This window comes from Lutra lutra, chromosome 10 (genome assembly GCF_902655055.1).
Source record: "Lutra lutra chromosome 10, mLutLut1.2, whole genome shotgun sequence".
Lineage (NCBI taxonomy): Eukaryota > Metazoa > Chordata > Mammalia > Carnivora > Mustelidae > Lutra > Lutra lutra.
The window spans coordinates 47,392,419-47,411,435 of record NC_062287.1 but is presented as its reverse complement, the minus strand read 5'-3'; the positions used below and the strand labels follow the sequence as shown (position 1 = coordinate 47,411,435).

At 39.9% G+C, this 19,017-nt stretch overlaps 1 protein-coding gene across 12 annotated transcripts in view; it reads right to left on the bottom strand.

Annotated features, from left to right (window-relative positions):
* The window catches only part of DLG2 (discs large MAGUK scaffold protein 2), a 2,065,329-nt gene that overhangs the window by 10,022 nt on the left and 2,036,290 nt on the right, over window positions 1-19,017 (bottom strand). For 7 of the 12 annotated variants that reach the window (XM_047691090.1, XM_047691092.1, XM_047691091.1 and 4 more), the window contains 5 exons: window positions 17,624-17,723; window positions 6,066-6,116; window positions 4,983-5,084; window positions 2,548-2,720; window positions 368-477 (listed from right to left, as the gene is read on the bottom strand). In XM_047691090.1, the coding sequence (XP_047547046.1) occupies window positions 368-477; window positions 2,548-2,720; window positions 4,983-5,084; window positions 6,066-6,116; window positions 17,624-17,723 (536 nt within the window). Of the gene's footprint in view, window positions 1-367; window positions 478-2,547; window positions 2,721-4,982; window positions 5,085-6,065; window positions 6,117-16,729; window positions 16,776-17,623; window positions 17,724-19,017 lie in introns of all 12 variants that reach the window. The other 5 variants (XM_047691101.1, XM_047691102.1, XM_047691096.1 and 2 more) reach the window with 1 other exon arrangement.

Here is a 19,017-nt window from a genome sequence, read left to right as displayed (position 1 = left end):
TGAACTGCTTTCAGAAGAAAGAGACAAGCAAAGATGATTGCTTCCTACCATTTGAAAGCCAAAACAAACCAACTTACCTTCATAACAACAAAATGAAACAAAAGAAATATCACACACACACGCACCAACTTGTGAAATGAACATTAAAATAAAGAAATATTAGTGAAGACATGTTAGGGGAATACTGACATTATGCCTCTAGTGGTTCAAAAACACTTCCACATATTTTTTTCAAAACGGAACTGCTTTAAAAAAAATCAACGATAGTACTTCTGACTTCTAAGCACTTATGACCAAGGGCTGTCAGCAATCTGCTGTGTCGCATGGAATAGGCGGCGGGTGACGGTCTCCCGTGCCCTCCACTTACATCAAAGGTTCCAGAGATTTGGGCTTAATGAAGATGGCAATGGGATAGAGCTGGGCAACTTGTAACCGTTTGATAGCATTTCCTGACACGTCAAGTATACAGTGTTTGCCCTGGTAGAAAGAGAAGAAAAACATGGAGTTAATCCAGAAAGAGGGATAATAATCCAACCAAAATAAACCAACAACAAAACAAAAAGTGAGTATGTTTTCAAGGAATGTAAGGGATACTGAATGTCTAAAGGCTGAGAAAAGATCTTTGCAAAGCATAAATAAAGGCTGATATTCAGGGTCCTCACTGAATGCTTCTACAAGTCCCTTACGAAGTGCCTGCCATGGCCATAGAGATTTCACAGGTGTCACCTCAGCTTAAGTTTCTTAGATAAATACCTGATCTTTTGCACAAAGAAGGTATGTAGCCTTATGTAATGTGATTGTGTCCACTCATGAAGCTCTCATAAACCATCAAGATAACCATCAACAAGAAATCCCCAAATCTATGAGGGAGGTATTACCAGCCACATTTTACAGAAGATACGACTAAAGCTTAGAAATAATAAGTAACTTGCCCAAAGTCTCAGTGCCAGGAAAACTCAAAGTCAAGTCTTGAGCACTGACAGAACTGTTGGCTGGAATAAGTAGATACCTCATTCTCTTATCCTGACCGATGTTAAATCTGGAGGAATAGTAAGCATGTGAATTTGGAACAATCCCACATATATTTGCTGAGCGCTTCTTGTATCCTGCCTGGGTATACTCAGTCTAGTACAGCTGAGGACGGACACAAAGAGTTACCTTCACTATTACATCCTTAAATTTCTTGTTTGTTACATGAAAACCCTATGGCAGGTAGCACGCATGCCTCATTTAACTGGGGTTCCACTGCAATGCATGCTCAGAGCAAGGAGTTGCTTTATAAAGTATTTTGGGAAAAGTAGATACATTTGGCAAACATCATATTCTAACTCCTGGAGAGAAATGGCCTCCTTACCCTGCGGCCCAAAGAACTTTAAAAAAAGAAGAGAAAAAGGATATTGTGCAGATAGGAACAATCCTAAATCAACAGTAGGGGATTAAAAACTTTCTATGAATACTCATGTGAAAACAAAGAGACTAGTGAATACTTGAGCTCTTATAGGAGAAATATACTAAGATGGTTCAAACCCTGTATCACTTAAGCAATAAATTCCAAGTTTGCTCTCTGTGAAATGCAACAGCTAAACAACATGTCTAAATGCTGTTCAATTATTCACTGGCCAGAACATTTCAAGTTAAAAGAAGTCATATTTACATGTTCAAAGGGGAGAATAGACAAATGCATTCAGGAATCTGATTAGAAACAACATGATAGAGCTTAAAAAACCCAACTTTTGAGAGAAAGGAAGAGATGCAGTTTACTGTATTCTCAGATAGCCCTTAAAATTTCTTGTTTAATTTTTTACCAGTACATGAAAAGGCTATGTCAAATCACATAAAATCAACCCAACAAATATTAATTATATAACAAACAGGATTGGCTCTTAACGCTTTTCTCTCCTGAAACTGATCATCTGTGTTGACAGGGGATTAGGATCTCTCTATAAGCAGATCTTAGAGCCACACTCAAGTGTCTTCCTATCCTGTTCTCTCTTGAACATTCTCTTCCCTTGCATGGCCTTGAAATTAACAATGGGAAGGGAATGGTGGTATTCACACCTCCTCTCAGTTGAAATTTCTGCCAGCTGGAAGCTAGGCCCTAGCCCTCTTCATCTACTTACCCCTCCCCCAGGAGGGTCCTGAGGGCCCCAAGTTTTCAGGGAAATGAAATGAAACTCATGCTGACAAAAAGAATTGAGGACCCTGATTTAAACAACCAAGAGTACTAAAGCTTCCTTAACACTTCAATGTTGTTTACTGGGGCCAAAGATAAGTACGTCAAGGACAAAGTGAATCTCCATAAACTTCAAGCTGTTATTTGCCTTTAGGTTTATAACCTCCTCCTCCCCACAAGTCAGTCAGCATGCCTTATTGAGATTAGAACAAAGATTAATGACCTTGTTCTAAAGTCATTCTCCGCTTAGAGATCTTAAAAGGAATATTTAATCAAAATTTACAGCTGCAGTTAGGGAAGAGTAATGACCAAAGATGCAGGTTGCCTCCCGGGAGCCTTCTTTAAGGGAGGTGTAAGATGATTGGTGGACATACCCTTTCTGCTACGAATCTCACAGACTGCACACTGGTTCCATATAAGTTGTCATTGTACTGGCCAGCTTCTATAAACTTGTGCTCTTGGATATCTTTCTCCATTTGTTCTCTGGAAATGACAAAGTGGTAGTCTCTGCCATCTACCTCATAGTCACGCTTTGGCCTCGTAGTATCTTTATAAAACAAAAATAATAAAATTAAGGTAATTTATATTCATAAACAGCATTTATACCTCTTCTCTTCACCATACCCTCAACATAGATATACAAAATATGTAATATGGAGGACCCTGACGTAATGACAGGTACTAGTTAGCCTCCCATTGTAAGCAACTACAAAACTAGATAAAGTGAATGGAGTAGCTACTGTCAGGCATCAGAAGGTAGACAAGACAGACAGCACAGGGCTGTGACCTTGAGACTGGAGATGCACACAAGGGGAACTCTCCATTCACACCACCTCCATTTCCAAGTGGAGGATCTAGAACTGAAGAAGGTGATTTGCCAGTAAGTTATTAACAGCCAGAACAAAAACACAATATTCTACAAAGAAAGATAACCAAATCCAGACTCTCAAAAATGTAGTCTCACCATAAAAAATTATGGGACAAGCAAAAAAGCAGGAAAATTTGTCATATATCCAGGAGAGAAAAACTGGACAAACAATAAAAATATATTTAGGGATTTGAAAGATATAATAGGAGATCATAAAGTCATTAACTCTAATCATGGTTAGAGGTAACTGAAGTTCTTAGTAGGAAGAAAAGGGAAAACAAACCTATCAGTATAAATAAAAGATGTTCAACTATTTTCAATCTTTGACTCAGCTATTTTCTTCCTAGGAATCTATCTTAAAAAATTATCAAAGCTTCAGATAAAGTTTTATCCTTAAAGATGTTCAATATATTAATTTATAAATTATAAATATCACATAATTATAATTGTACTTTAATTATAATTCATAAGAGTGAAAAGGAGAGACAACCCAAATACCCATAAATGAGGAATGATTATGACATAATAATCACTTAAAATATTTACATAAAACTTTAAATAATGTTAAGCCAAAGAAACTGTATATATCTAATATGTACCCAATCAGAGGAGAGAATGCATGCATAGAAAGAAGAAAATCTATGAAAATATTAACAATGGTGTTATCTCTGGATACTCTGAAAGTCTGTATATTTTTATTTTTCTTGCTTAACTTTTTTTTTGCATTTTCTAGGTTTTGTACAATGAACATATATTGAGCATCATAAAACAGTGCTAATAATTAAAACAAGAGAAAAAGTGCCAGGTGGAGGGGAAAGTGGGAGTGGTCATTAAGGACTGTCTGGGCTTTTTCTTTCTAAGGTGGAGGGATGCACAGGAGGCTGCTGTGAATGGAGTAGGGTTTGACCTGATCATTTCTGTCTGGTCTCTTTCTCAAGATAGGCTCTTTGGCAGGATCTCTTCCCAGAGTCCTTGCTGAACAATTTCTTGAGATACAGCAATCATCCTAGTTCCAAGAGATTCCCACTATTCTTAGTTATTCTGGATGACATCTGTAGTGCTGAAATGTACGAGACACTTCAAAGCATGAAGCTTCAAAGATGTACAGAGAGGAAGAAATATTTGTTGGGATAGGTTTAAGAGCTCAGTTATCTAATAAATTGAAATTCCTTTGCGGGGGGGGGGGGTCTGTTTAAACACAAACACACACACACACACACACACACACACAGAACAGAAGGCCTCTCCGTACTTTTATGTGACGCTATGGGAGTAGGGGTGAATGGAAAGGTGCGGTGTGCAGGGCAGGCAGAGCAGACAGACTCTTAGGGGGCTACACTTAGTGGGACCAGGAGACCCGTGATCCTCCATCAGGGCAAGAACGCAGATTAAAATTTGTGATGGCCTAGAGGGTAGATGAAAGTTTTACATGACTTATTGTCTTCATCCTCACATATTCTAGCACTGTTATCAGCCATGGAAAAGGCTGTTTTGTTTTGGGATTGACACATGGCCCTAAGCCATCCTGAGATGATTTTAATACATGGCTTTGTCTCTGATCTCTCTTATTCTATGGGAGAAGAAGCTTCAGTGAGATTTCTATCAGTTTATAAGAACATTCTAATGCCTATCAATAATTCTATGCTCTTTTAAAGGTCATGGGAGTTACAGGATGAAAAGAGTCATCCTGCCTTCTGGGGGATCACAGGCAGTTTGGAGGAAGTATTATACTCACTAAATAGGGAATACACAACAGCACTGATGAAAAGTGTTAAGCAGAGAAAATTAAATAAGATGCTCAGATTAAAAAAAAAAGATGTTCAGATAATAGGTAACTGATAGTATTTGAATCACTGAAGACACCATTGAGGAACAGAATTACACTTTATTGTCTCAAAGGAGGAGAGCCTTTCTTTCAGCGAAAAGAGAAACGATACTTACGAGGCACACAGGAGCCAAACTTGTCGGGGAATTCAGATATCAAGTCATCATTGATCCGATCCTTCATGGGGCCCAGGATAATCACTGGCCGGGTATAGTTTACTGCAGAGAGGAGAAGATGCAAATGAGGGGGAAAGACGTGGACAGGACCGCACAACTGCTCTGCCCAGGTGAGTCTTAAGGTGAAATTACCAAACAGAACCGCTGAGGGTTTTACATCATTGTGTAAGTTGCCCGTACAGCCTGGCAGGAGAAATTGGTGTTTAACACTCGGTATGCTGGCTGTGCCTACTTTCTGGAATTTAGCAATAGGGAAAAGCAACTGCAGTATCTGCCAATGAAAAGAAATGTTCGGAGGGGTTTTGCTTACTCTTAAGTTATGCCTACACAATGTCAAAACAACTACTGAATTTAGTCAATTGCGTGGGAGCAAAAAGATTCCAAAGTAGCTCTCTGGCCATTGTTTAGATAATGACTTTAAGAAGTAATTGTTAGCATAATGACACCTTATGTTTTTATAATTCTTTTCCTCAGCTCAAAATGCTCCCTATTATAGCTCTGCTAGAGTTTTCCCAATTCCTTTGTAACACGAAGGTAGAAGGAACTCTAAAGTCCATTTGGTACCATTCCTCCTCCAACTCTTGAATTTTCTCTGCAGTATCCTTGTCCATAGCCATTAGCCTCTGTATAAAGGCTTCCCAGAAAAAGAAATGGAGCCGCCCAGAGGATGGCTTGTATCTTAGGACAGGTCTGCTAGAAAGCCTTTCTCAATACTGAGCTGAGACTTCAGTCTCCCAGGAGATTTTATCCATTTGTCCTGTAGGTGGAGCTGTTTAGTGATTCTAAGGTGCTCCTTCCACTCAGGACCACTAATCTGGAGGACTGCCTCTTCCTCCTGGGAGCTGCCCCTGTCCCTGGTTAGCAGGGAAGCTGTTCGTGCCAAAGAGAGAGCACAATCTGGGCTGGGGACAGTTGGATATTAAGCATAGCTCATCCTCCTTAATCCTTCACTCTTTGGCTCCTCTAATGGTGTCACCTGATATGGCCTGGAAATCAGGAACCAGAGCATGCTGGGAAACTTACTTTCCTGCCTTGTGACAGGCTCATAAGAAAGAATGAAGTCTTCTTGCCCTCCTGAGAAGAGAAGAAAGGAAAATTACAGTGAACTAACAACCAGTCATATCCCACAGATCCCAGCCACAAGCCCTGCTCCGAAACACAGGAAACGGACACAGTTTAGGGTTCATTTTCCTTGCTTGCTCTCCTGGAGCCATTCCAAAAATCCCTCCAGCCTCATAAAACTCCAGAACTATGATAATATCAGGTTCTTGAAGGTTATAACTATCAGTCATGATAGAAACTAGCCACCTGCAGTTCACCAGAGCAGTGACCTATGAGACTGCCTTCTGTCTGACACTGAGGAGTGGAGCTCCTATTACTTACACTTAAAACGAAACCATTTAGTTCAAGCTCATCCAGTAGTTTGATGCTACATTATCAGAATTTCTGGACCTTTTATTTCATCTTCTATTTTATTTCCCAAAGAAGCATATTGGCCAAAAGCAAGTGTCTGCTTGGTTCATTTATGTGACAAGAACTCCATCAGTATAAACCTCAGGACACTGAAGATTTTATTCTACTGTTAATTCATCAGGAAAATGCTGGGTCGGTTTCAGAAGATAAAAAATTTGAGGAGGACCTTAAATCACTGATCAGAATGGCTACTACATCTAGCCTATCACCTTTGGAAAGAGAACTGAGGAAGATAATGTAGTATAAGTGTCAGGCCCTCCAGTGACATTTACTACAAGCCTTCTGATTCACAGGGGCCTCAAGTCAATCGATTACCATGGCAAGTCAATTGGCTTTAGGCAATTATTTTTTCAAACATCTGTGTTACCCAGTTAATAAACTGGGCACAAGATTAGCCAAGATCAGCTGTGAACCCAGAGGATCTACTCCTTTCTTTGCATTAGGCCCAGCACTGACTGTGTTTTAGTAGGGTACTAGTTTAGGGATATTGGAAAGGACTTCCTGTATGCTGTTCTACAGAGGAGTGCCATAGGAGGTAGTACTTCCTGAAACCACCAACAGACAACACAACTCATTGCTTTATCTGCTCGTCCCCCTTGAAACACATTCCATCTGCCAATGTGCTCCTCCTTTGACAGCACCATGAAAGGTGAGTTAATTTCATAAAAGGAGTTAATATTACAGATAGTTTTGATAATGACAACCAGTTTGGGGAAATAGGCAATATGTGGATAAAGCTCTGAAGTACAGATGTCTTCCCTGCACCCAGGTAGCTGGCATGGGGCAGGGTGAGAGTGTCTTACTTTTTTGAGCATGAGAAATGGCCCCAGGCCCAAGTCACATCTCTCCTCACCCTCAGGCAGGCTTACTCTGAGAATGGCACTGCTAGCTAAGCTACTTCCTTATGGCATGGAGAACAAGCCTTGATGGTCCTTTTCAGTGACATCTACTCATGGCTCCTCCGAGAATGTTCAGGGACTTTTCTACATCTGGGGTGTGGTATGTGAGGAGTCAGAGTCACAATTTTTTTTTAAATTTGGGAAAATATGATTTCCTTTTAATAAACTAAACAGCTGAAATTTAGTCTAGGCCAAAAAATAATGAAGGTGATTGACTGCTAAGATCCACAGTTATCTAAAGCCTGAGATATGTAGAGGTCATAGGAGCTCAGAAGGTAAGTGTAAAAATGCCAGGGGACAAAGCATAGCTTTAGGGCTAGAAACATGGCCAGTGAGTACTGTAGTGTTTGACTGCAACTTCATGGGGAGAGCTTTATGGACTGACTAATATGTGAGAGGGGACTTCTGAGCACAGGATAACAAAGCTTTCAAACATCAGGAGATACTTATGCCTCTCTACTAGACTGGGAACCCCATAAAGGCGAGGACTGGCTTTCATTTACCATGGCGTCCCCAGGGCTCAACCCAGAGAAAAATGTCAATGAATTTACATTCTGATTTTAGTGGTAGGAAATGGGATGAGTAATGAGGCCAAAGATAGGTTTTCCTTTGTGTTCCTGTCTGTATGCTTTCACTCTGGGAAGTGTGGTTTTCTCTAAATAAATATAACACGTCATGTTCCCATAGGAATCTTCCCAATGTCCTTACAAATCATTCTGATGGGCTATTCTAAAGGCAAGCCTTAAATAAAATATTTGGTGACGGTATGTTTCATTCGTGATTCAGAAAACTAGGACAAAGCAACACAGCTTTGGTTAACTTTGTTGGAGAGTCCTATAGTTCTTCTGTTTATCTGTTGCTTTTGGCTTTACTTTCTAACTTACAAAAGGCCCTGGTTCTTGTTCAGAGCAGGAAGGCTGGCAGATGGCAGTGGCGGCATCCTTACGTCAAGGCCCATCCCACTTCTAAAGACCCTGTGACAGTCATGTACAGGGTTAGGAGTAGCTGACCTTCGGGGGAGCTGTGGTGGATGGGATGATGTCACAACTGTGATCTCAGCACGTTAAACCAATTTTTCCTTTCATGTTCGGGAATGAAAAGCCCTATGGGTAATGGGAAGGAGACTAAGAGGAGGAGGGGAAAAAAAGCCACAGCAATGAATGTAAGATAATTTCACGTCTGTATGGCCTTAAAGGGCTTTCACAACCATTGCTGTTTTTTTTTGTAGTTATTTCTGTTGAGGTAGATGCTCTGATGATCCCCACTTTACAGATGAAGGAGCTGAGGCTCAAAGGTGTTAATGGGGCTTGTTGTTTTCAGTCAAGAAGTAGTGGGAGTCGAGATGTAAAACCACATCTTTTTGGACTCCTCATTGAGTGCATGGCAAGAGATGGAGAATTTTCTGATGGGACTGCGATGGAGGGGCATACCTTACCCATGTACAAAGAATGGGTGGGAGAGTCACTGGGAGGCCAGAAGAGGCTCCATCTGTAAACACCAGCTGTTTTTTTGTTGTTGTTGTTTTTTTTTTTAAATGCCACTGTGTCATCTCCATACAGAGTCATCCTTAGTAGTTTTCCTATTTTTTGCTCAGGAGGTGTTGGCACTTAGAAATAACAGCTGACAAATAGGTACAAACTATTACTTGGTCTTGTTCTGGCAAGGGCCCGGCTGGCAGTGGGAGAGCAGCACAGAGCCGGGCGCAGACAGCTGCAGCGGTGGGACAGTCAGCGGAGGCGTCTGCCCACAGTGTCCATGAGACCCTCTGGGTCTGAACTGGAAGCAAGTCACAAGAGGAGGGACATGGAGGGAGACCCTCACATGCCCAGATGATGGAGAAAAGCAACTTGGTGTTCTTTAGGAATTTTTGGAAACTAGAAAAGAGAGAGGACGGAAGGGCAGTACATTTAATGTTCAAAATGTAGTGTTCAGTGCCTGCTTGGGATGATTCTTAAGAAGAAATTAGTTTCTTAGAGGCAAGGAATGTTAGCTTTGGAGCTCACAGGGTTCCTAGATGGCGAGTGCGTGGCACATGGTGTCCCTGCACCATTCCATGCCATTGGGGGGCACCACAGATTGGTCACTGCCCACATTACCACTGGGCCTCGATCTGGCCTCGATACTTTTCAGTACAATTCTTCTGGCAGCTATCACCCATTGGTCAAAGCCGGGATCTTGGTTCAAATCTGCTTGCCATCTGTGCTCTGACTCAAGCTGCTCAATTTACAAAGGAGAGAACTGAGGTTCAAAGATGATGAGTGATTTCTTCAAGGTCGCATAGTGAATTAGTGTTTCAGTGTCTCCATAGGACGTTCAGAAGATTAAATCCGTTACTGTACATAGAACTCTTAAAGCCAGGCTTAGCGCACAGTTAATGCTATATAAAGGTTTCTGCTTGTATTAATTTGATAGTATGGAATAGTTGAAATGTACTGGGTAAAGCATGAGGCAGCTGGCATTACAAACTGTCTGGAAGAGGGACAGTGTAAGGAATCAGAAGCAGAATATCTCGGCTGGTCTTCCAGAATGCCCCTCTACCGTGCAGTCTCTTAAAGCTTTAGCTTCCTCATCCGTAAAAGGGAGTGTTAACCTGAGACATATCTCAGTTTTGTTGCAGAAATCAAATAAGAGAAAATAGATAATGAGAAACTGCCTTATAAAGGCAACTAGAGGAAATACAAGGGCCATAATTGAAGACAGCAGAGAAAGGAGAAGAATACGGGTGTAACTTTGACAAATCCCAATGGAAAAGTATTATGTCTCCTCTGATCAGCATTTAGTTCCACTCAGATCGCTCCTTCAAGGTCCGTGTTTTGAAACTCTTACGTAACTGATGAACACCAATAGGTTATGGAGATAATCAGCAGTTCCCCGTCCCCATCGTGATGTAAAGAACTTTGTGAGCTTTGAGGAAGGCAGGTCTCCGCTGCAGACATTTGCAGTCTCCGTTATACCTATATGGTCTATTACTGTGTCCTAATACAAGGGCATCTGAAAGCTAGGATATTAAAACAGCCACAAGTACAAGCCTGTACTGTACGATTTTGTTGACAGACAGAAATCTGCAATTAGTCCTTAATTAAGATGGTTGTGAGGGGGTATTTCACATAATTATACAATGTGCACTGTAATTAACTGCAGTTTAGCTAGTGCTTGATATAGCCGGACTTTGAAAAATTCTATTTTATAATCCTGAGATGGCGCAGGAAAGGTCGGGGCTGTTTATTAGAAACTGACGTTTGCGTAAGTGTGTGTGTGTGTGTGTGTGTGTGTGTATCTCAGGTAATGGATGAGGCTTTCAGTTAGGGTTGTCACAATGCATATTTTCAAGGTGCAGTGTGAATTGTGCCTCTGGAGCTACGAGACATAGTGCTCTGGGACTTTGCTCCTAACTACTGAACATTTTTTAAAGCACTGTGTTCCACAGTGGACATGGAATGGTTCTAAGAGTAAAAAACAACAACAACAACAAAAAAAACCCCCCAAAAAACAAAAAACACCTGGACATCAGTGGAAAAGGTCTTTTTAGTCTTTGTTTATACTGCTATCCACAAAACATAAAAGTTTGTTATAATTACAGCAAAACCCAGAAATTCAGTAGAAAACTGCAGCCCGTGTTGATTACAAAATGGCAATTTTCTGGAAACCACATCTGTTCCAAGTCTCTGGGCCTGCCTGGAAAGTTCCTTCCTTAACCTACTGAGCTGGCATGCCCCTCAACGAAGCTCAGCTCAAAGGGCACTTCCTCTCTGAAATCATCTCTGAAGCCCCTACTCATCTTGAACCAGACTTTTTTTTTAGAAACTGCTACATGTTGCACATTTTTTGTTGTTGCTGCTGTTTATCGATACCTCTCCCCACTGTGTGTGCTGAGTTCTAGAGTTGGTTGAGGTTCATACTGGGTCTCATGGTGCCTTTGAAGAGAGCATGATATATGGTGCATGCTGAATGAATAAAGAAATATTCCTCTTTAATTCCTTTTATTTCCATCCTGGGGAGAGAAATATTTTTTTCCTCTAAGCTATGACAAAGGCTGTTCTTACTTTCATTCATTTGTAAAGCAAGCAATCTGTGTGGTGATCGGTAACCTCAGATAAGACCCAAACCAATGCTGATTATTGGACTCCACATTTGCGCTTGTAATATCATGGAGTCCAGTTCCAATTCTTCTCTCTTCTCATAGATAATTCAAGGGGCTTGCAAGTGTTCCTTTTTTCACTCAGTAAGTATTTGTGTGTACCTACTATTTGATAATGAAGAGTTATTGATGTCATCCTAGAACATCACTACCAAAAACCCTGTACACAGCTGAAAGCTTTGGCCCAGTTTTTCTAACTTAATGATTCTGGGAAGAACATTCCTACCCATGAAAAAGAAAAGAGGGGCCTCTGAAAAGGATTTCCAAAGGAAAAGGTAGTTCTTGTATATACTTTTCATAAAAAGAATTGAAAGAACAAGGTATGATGTTTCCCCTTTCTATACTTGTGTCTGCACGATAGAAGTACAATACTTAGACCTGCATATCAAAGAAACTAGGGTTATTGGTCCCACAAAACTCAAAAAGTTCTTTTTTTTCCTTATACTAAGTTGAGGCACCTCAGGTATCAGGAAGGCAATCTTTGGTCACTTCTTCTTAGCCTGTTATCTCTTTGTTTTAAAATTAAATGAAGGGAAGGGGGAGGCAAGTGTTTTGCCAAGTTGCGATAATCATGAAATTATAAGAGTTGGAAGAATGCAAAAATGTCAAGGGTCATGCTGAGAAAAAGAACCCCCTGATTCCTGTCACCAAGACTTGTCAGTCTTTTGAGGAAGAAAATTAGGTGGTTCTCATATTATTTGACTTATTGAGGATATCTCATTACATTTTTTTTTTCCATTTCATTCTGTACTATGTTTCGTCTTCCTCCTCCGGCCCCTACCTCTCTCTGCCACCTTTCTTTTTTTGTTCTTTTTTCTATTTGCTACCAATCTGAATCTATGAAGCCTTTCTCAAAATCCACATTGAATTTGTCATATTCCAAAAGTACCAGTTGGCACTCCACCATAAAAAAGGCATGGTTTTATAAAGTACCATGCTGTCATGGGAGAGCAAAAACAGAAACTCTTTTTAATTAATACGTTGCTTGAAGGGAGACAAAAATCCCAACCAATTTCTGGCGTGGTGGCTGTAGGTCAATTGTATTGGGCCTGTACTTTTCTAATATCCTCAGTAATCACTTTTTGAGTAACCCATTTCACTAAGGAGGACAAATAACTATTACAAAAGTTGTAAGGATCCCCGTGGTAATATGTACCTATGATAGTCACCCAAACCCAGTAAGTAGGTGGTAAGAAACCATATGAATGCATCAAAGGGATGTGCTTGGTGTTTGGTGAACATTTTTATATACTAAGCAAATGGCTTGAGGTGACCAAACAAAGATAAAGACCAGGAACAATTTTTAGTTACCTACCTTTTCAGAAAGTTAAGCTTTCTGATCTAAGATTTATTCACCCCCCCCCCCCCAAAAGTGAGTTCCTTCACCATTAGAGGATGAAACTTTTTCATCACTTCCCAACCATGAGAAATATAAAGTTAGATATATCATAGTATCTGCCTTCGAATATTAACCAAGGAGAGAAGAGATCTAAAAGTTCACACTCCATTTAAAAGGAACACGGTAATTTTGCAAGATTTCTCTTGGAAAGGGAAGATGGCAACAGAAAGAAAAAGGCAAAATGAGAAGGAAAAGAAAACCATGATGACTTTTCCACCACCCTGCAGGAAGTTTTAATTACTGTAGGGGGTAGAATGTCCAAGTCTGCCAGGCTGAGCCTTCCCCCCACCTTCACTGGGAGAACCGCATCACCAGGCTAGAGCCAGCTGAAGCAGACACTGTTTCTGGTTACCAGCAAGCCGGCTACTGCTTGCACTCAGCACAGAGGAGTCCACAGACGGCCCTAGTGTCTTTTGTATCTTTCCACATCACACGACGACTTCATGTCAAGCCATTTGCTTTGGATGAGGATGATCAAGGGCAGCAATTAAAACACAACCAGAGCAAAAACGGGCAATGACCACCACAGGCAATGGAGCAATCGCAAAGAAAAGAACCACAAACCAAAGCAGTAACTTACGGTAGCTACTTTCGCTATCGCTGGCGTTAGAAGAGACATGTTCTGCAAGAACAGCACAGCAAATTAAAGAAATACCAAGCACCGGGGAGCAGCCGACGTGAAAGGATAACACTCATGCAAGGCCACTACAAGTGTAAGCGGGAGGCACGGGAAAGGCTGCGGAAGAGGTGGCATTAAGAAAACTCAGATACGGTACAAAAGATGAAAACTTTATCTCCACATTATAGGAAGCTACTACTTGATTGTTGGGTCTTCTTTTTAGCAAACAGGAAAGTACCTTTAATTGCAAAAAAAAAAAAATACAGAACGTCAATCTAAGCACTTTTCTTTCTCCGCATACTTTGCTCCATTCACATGGGCCTGGTTTTCCAGTTTTGTGTGACAAAGGTCCATCTGTCTCAGCTGGATGTTTCCTGACGCTAAGGTCAGAAGCTTCTGGTGGGTAGCCACTGTTGGATTACAAGCTTTTTGTTTCTCTGTTAGCCTTTAGGGATTCGGGGGGAACACTGCATTTCAGATTGCCAGGTAGTCCCTGGGCCCCAGTGAAATTTATTTCTATGTAAATATTTCTTAAACGAATTCTCAGGATAAAAAGGGACAGTTGGAAGATTTTTCCTGCTTCAGTGAATGAGGAGAAAATTTTGAAGGAAGAAATGAGTTGCTGAAAAATGGTTTATGAATTAGTTCAGTATTTTCCGGATTTTATTTTAAGATTCTTGCTTGGATAGCATTAGGTTCTAGAGGAATGAAATAGGCAGGTGATAAGTGGTCCAACACCAAGCACAGGTCCTGGCATGAAGTATGCTTTTAATTCATGTTGAATAACTTGCTGGTATGGTGATATTTCAAAATTTTTTTTTCATAAAAACACAGTTAGGCTAACATAACAGCAATGTATATGCCAGAATTAGAGCTTTCATTTCCAAAAGTCATTTCATTTGTACCCTGTATTAAGTTATAGAAGATACATTCATTATCGTATCAAGTCCTTTGTCTATCAGGTTAATTAAATGAAGAATATATGACTGATTTCTGAAGCTCGTTAGCAATAACCAGGCTTTTAAAAAGTGGCAACTGTTGTTCATTTTTAGAAAAAGCAAAAGAATATAGGATACGATTCTCTAATAAAAAAAAAGTACTTTAAAATGTATTTCAGATTGCCACCAATTGGATGGATTAGTCTTTTTTTTTTAAGCTTTACTGAAGTGTAATTGACAAATTAAAATACTTTTAAAGTGAACAATGTGATGATGGGATACACGTATACACTGTGGAAGGATTCTCACAGAGTTAATGCATCCTGGAAGGATTAGTTTTAGAGAATGAAAATCAAAACACGGGCTAAAATCACACTAATCATTTCTCTTTGTGTTGCTAATTTAGGCACGCATTTTACAAGTGCAGAGGGGCACTAGGGAAAGAAGTGTGAATGACACAGGGCTCATTTATTTTGTTGTTGAAAAAAAGTCAAGGTACACACCCAACAAAGGTGTATCTTCATATACATGATTATCCTAAGTACCGTGAATTGGAGATGACAGGGTTTGCTGTTGTTGTCGTCCCTGCCATTGTTGTTTTTTTTTTCCGTTTGTTTCACTTTTAAAATAACTGAGAATAAAGCTACACTATCTATGCATGTTTTACTTAACCAATCTCTCTTAGTATCAAGAAATTGTATCACAGAATTTTTCCATTGTGTAGGTAAAAAGAAATTGAGAACACGTTGATGGTTGACAATAGCGTTAATTGGCAAATAACTTCACCTAGTGAAATCTGTTCGATTTTTTAAAAAGCAAAACAAACATTTGCACATTCTGGATTTAAAAGGTCATCGCTCATATTTTTGATATTCTAATAGCAACTACTTTTCAGGGATGTTCATTTATTCACAATATATTAAAATGCTTCTCCTCCGCACCCCGCCCCCATTGAAAATCTAGAACCTGGTGGTACTGGGTGCCATCCAGATAATACTGAAATCAACACTTGAACTTCAGCCACTAATTCAAGAAAAATTTCATGACATATCCCACAGACAGATTCAAAGATAAAGTTTTCATCTTTAAAAAGATCAGTACTCTTAATCAGATTTTGTTTTCTATATCTATATCTAAAAAAAGTCCAAAATAACACTCTGAGGGATGAGGCGTATCATTACACAGGGTTAAGTAACAGCTCTTGAAACAAAGTCCAGCTCAATGCTATTTTGTTTTATACAAATGAAATGAACAGCTTCTAAAAATATTGCCCATAGCTGTTAAATTAAAACAAAACAAAATAAACAAGAAAATGAGCATGTGATACAGTTGCAAAAGACACAAAACTGTTCTTATTTCATTGGTGCCTATACAATGGAGTTAGTGTTAAAGAAAGAAAAATCATAGCACAGTATATTAACATAGGATTATTAATTTTTATTGCTCAGTGCAATGAGACACAGACTAAAGGCATTAATAACTAGAAAATTTAAAGGTTTAATATACTTTATTCTATAGTCTATACTACAAAATGAAGACCTGATTATGTAATGTAGCTAATAAGTGACTGATAGAAAAACGTATTAATACATATCTAAAACGTTATCATACAAACGTTTCAAGCAGGATCACTGCAAGTCAGAAAGAAAAATCAATCATAGTTAATAACAAAGAATTATCCAGGGAAGATCAAATAGCTTAATGTTTATTTTTTGAGAAGGCATGTTCCCTTTGACAATAAAATAGCTCCTTTACTGCTAGCAAATTACGACCCAATTACGGATGTCTGCAAGGTCATTAAATATTTCTGGCTACCAAGGCAGAAGAAAGGACGTAAAGTACATTTCTGCTTTCTTGTTCTAGAACATTTAGCTCACCCTTTCTTTCAACATGGCTTCTTGCTCTCTGGGAGGTGTTAGGCTGTAAGAGCAAGGGATGCTGTGGTTGGCATCGTGACCATGTTGGCCACATCATGTGGTCAGAAAGGGAAGGTGTGAACTGCAACAGAAGTTACAGTGCCTGACACACTTGGCTTTTAAATGCTGACATGCAGAACAAAACGGTTGAAATTACTCTGTAGGAGCATTCACAGCTAGGTAACATAAAACTCGTATCTTGTGCATGCTAGGAGTGAAAGGCCCTCAAGAAAAGGAACAAAAGCCAAACTCAAAAGGAAAGGAAAAGAAAAGAAAAGTTACAGTGACCATTCCTGGGAACTTACTCAGAGTCTTTGTTCCATAACCGTCGTCACCTAATCCGGGGATGTCCTGCATGGAAGTCCCCAGAGAGAGCAATGAGAGAGGAAGAACAGCCACGGAAGAGGAAGGAAGAAGTCAGTGGAGTTGAAATGGATACTACCATGACAGACCATGTTGCCTAAGCAATCTGGATCCCACTCTTTCTTCTTTTGAAACAACTTTCACCCAAACTCCCTGGGCTGAGGCACAACAATTTGTAAAGCAACTCAAAAGATGGTGAGTTGAAGGAAAAAAAAAAATCATAAGACTGTTAGAGAAAAAGAAGAAGATTCACCAAATGCCATTTTTGCCCGCTGTTAATGTTGCCACAGAAATGTACCACTCAGAGCAATGCTCCACTCCCAAGTTTTAAGACAAATTCTTCGATTTAGCATCCACAAATGCAAGCTCACTGCCCAGTAAGTATTTAATATTTGCTGGGAGGGAAGGTGTAGACGCAGGGCTAGTAATCAATGCAGACAATTTAATTGCTCTCAATGAGCTAGAATTCAAAACATACATGTGGCAATGGAATTCAGTATTTCTGTTCAGAAAAGAATTTGTCTCAAGCCCTCAAGAGCTGGTAGGACAGAAAAGGCAAACCAGACCCAGCCCTGGTCACAGAAAAATGCTGGCTGGAAGCAAAGTCCCAGCTTCCTGAAGTCCCTCTCCAGTGCATCCTGCAAAGAAGAGCCACATCAAGGGTAGGATCCAGACTACCGCCAAACACTGGTCACAGTAGTAAGCCCTGACCTGCCTGCCTACCATGTTTGTTTGCCTAGGCGTGTGGCGTGCGGGAGCCTACATCATGCGTGTTGCCCGTGAAGAATTTTTTTCTCTTGTGTTGCATGTGACATTCTCTTCGAGAATCTACTTACGTTCAGGATCACTGGTTTCCTGCTCACTCTGCTCCTTGTTCTTGTAGAATGGGAATTTTCGTGAAAAGATGAAGCTCTTTTTACGCTTGTCATTGAATGACTGTGAAGGAGAAAAGGCATGGGGCAAAAACAGGGGACGTCTAATTGTTGTCACACTCATGCTGACAAAACAACTAGTTTGTAAAAGCAGAGAGAGCTGTAGTGACGCAAGTGGATAGTCTAAAGAGGTACCAGAGGCTCCCTGAAGGCAGATTTTATTTTCAAGGAGTGTAAATTCTGAAAGATGACCTCTTGGAAAAAATGCCTCTTAATGAAAAGACTGGTTGCAGGTAAATGATGATGGAGGAAAGGGGTCTTAACTTGGAAGTGGAAGACCCAGACCTTCTGTCCTGGCTCTACAACTTGCTAGTCCATCACCTTAGACAGGTAACTGAATCTCACTGACCCTCAGTATCTTCTTCATTGTATAATGGAGGATAATGACAGCAACTCTTAGGGTGTGAGACTGAGGTGAGGCAGGATCAACATAACATGCTATACAAATGTCATCTTTATCGTCATCATTGTCGTCAGGTAGGGAAGACTTTCTTAGAGATACTAGACACATCAGTGCCCAGATGTCATTTTTAGCAAGTTGAATGTGAGTTACTTTGGCTTGGATTTAATTTAAAACACACAGAGAAGTGTGTAGCTTTATGATATATGATATTTATAATATCACACACAGATCTATAAAAATCATTCATTTAAAAGAGATTTTAAAGACACATGAGCCCCACATCCTCATCTTGGGAACAGGGCCAGAGGCACAGAGAGGTTGAGTCCCTTGCTAATATCACAAGGCTAGTTGGTGACAGCTGGGACACTGTCAACCCAAATCTGATATTAAGAGATACTAACTTGGTACTCAAGCAAGAGAGAAATAATGGTTACTTGCCTATATTCTGCCATGATAAAAAATACTGTAAGAAGGATTGTCCTTAAAAATGTAAACTACTTCATTAGGTTAAATGAGGCTTAATTAAAAGTAACACAGATATACGTAATATAAGACATATATTAGAACTTATTCATTTGCTTGACCAGAAGACCCCTTAAGAAAATTTCATTCATTCTGACTGTTGCTGTTATGTAAATGCTGTGGGGTTCTTCTTTGGGAAATGAATTCACAGTCATTTTATAAGCCATAGGCTCTGCAAGTCTTAATAATTTCATATTCACATAACATTTAAAAAATATTTCACCAGCTTGATTACCATACTTATTTGACTGGTGCTGACACTCTTCAAAGAGCAAGAGTTGTTACCATGTAGGTATTAAAATGAATGTGCCAAAGACTTTGAAGGTAATTTGACAAGGGGTGTTCCAAAACAGTTTTAGCAATGGCAACTGGG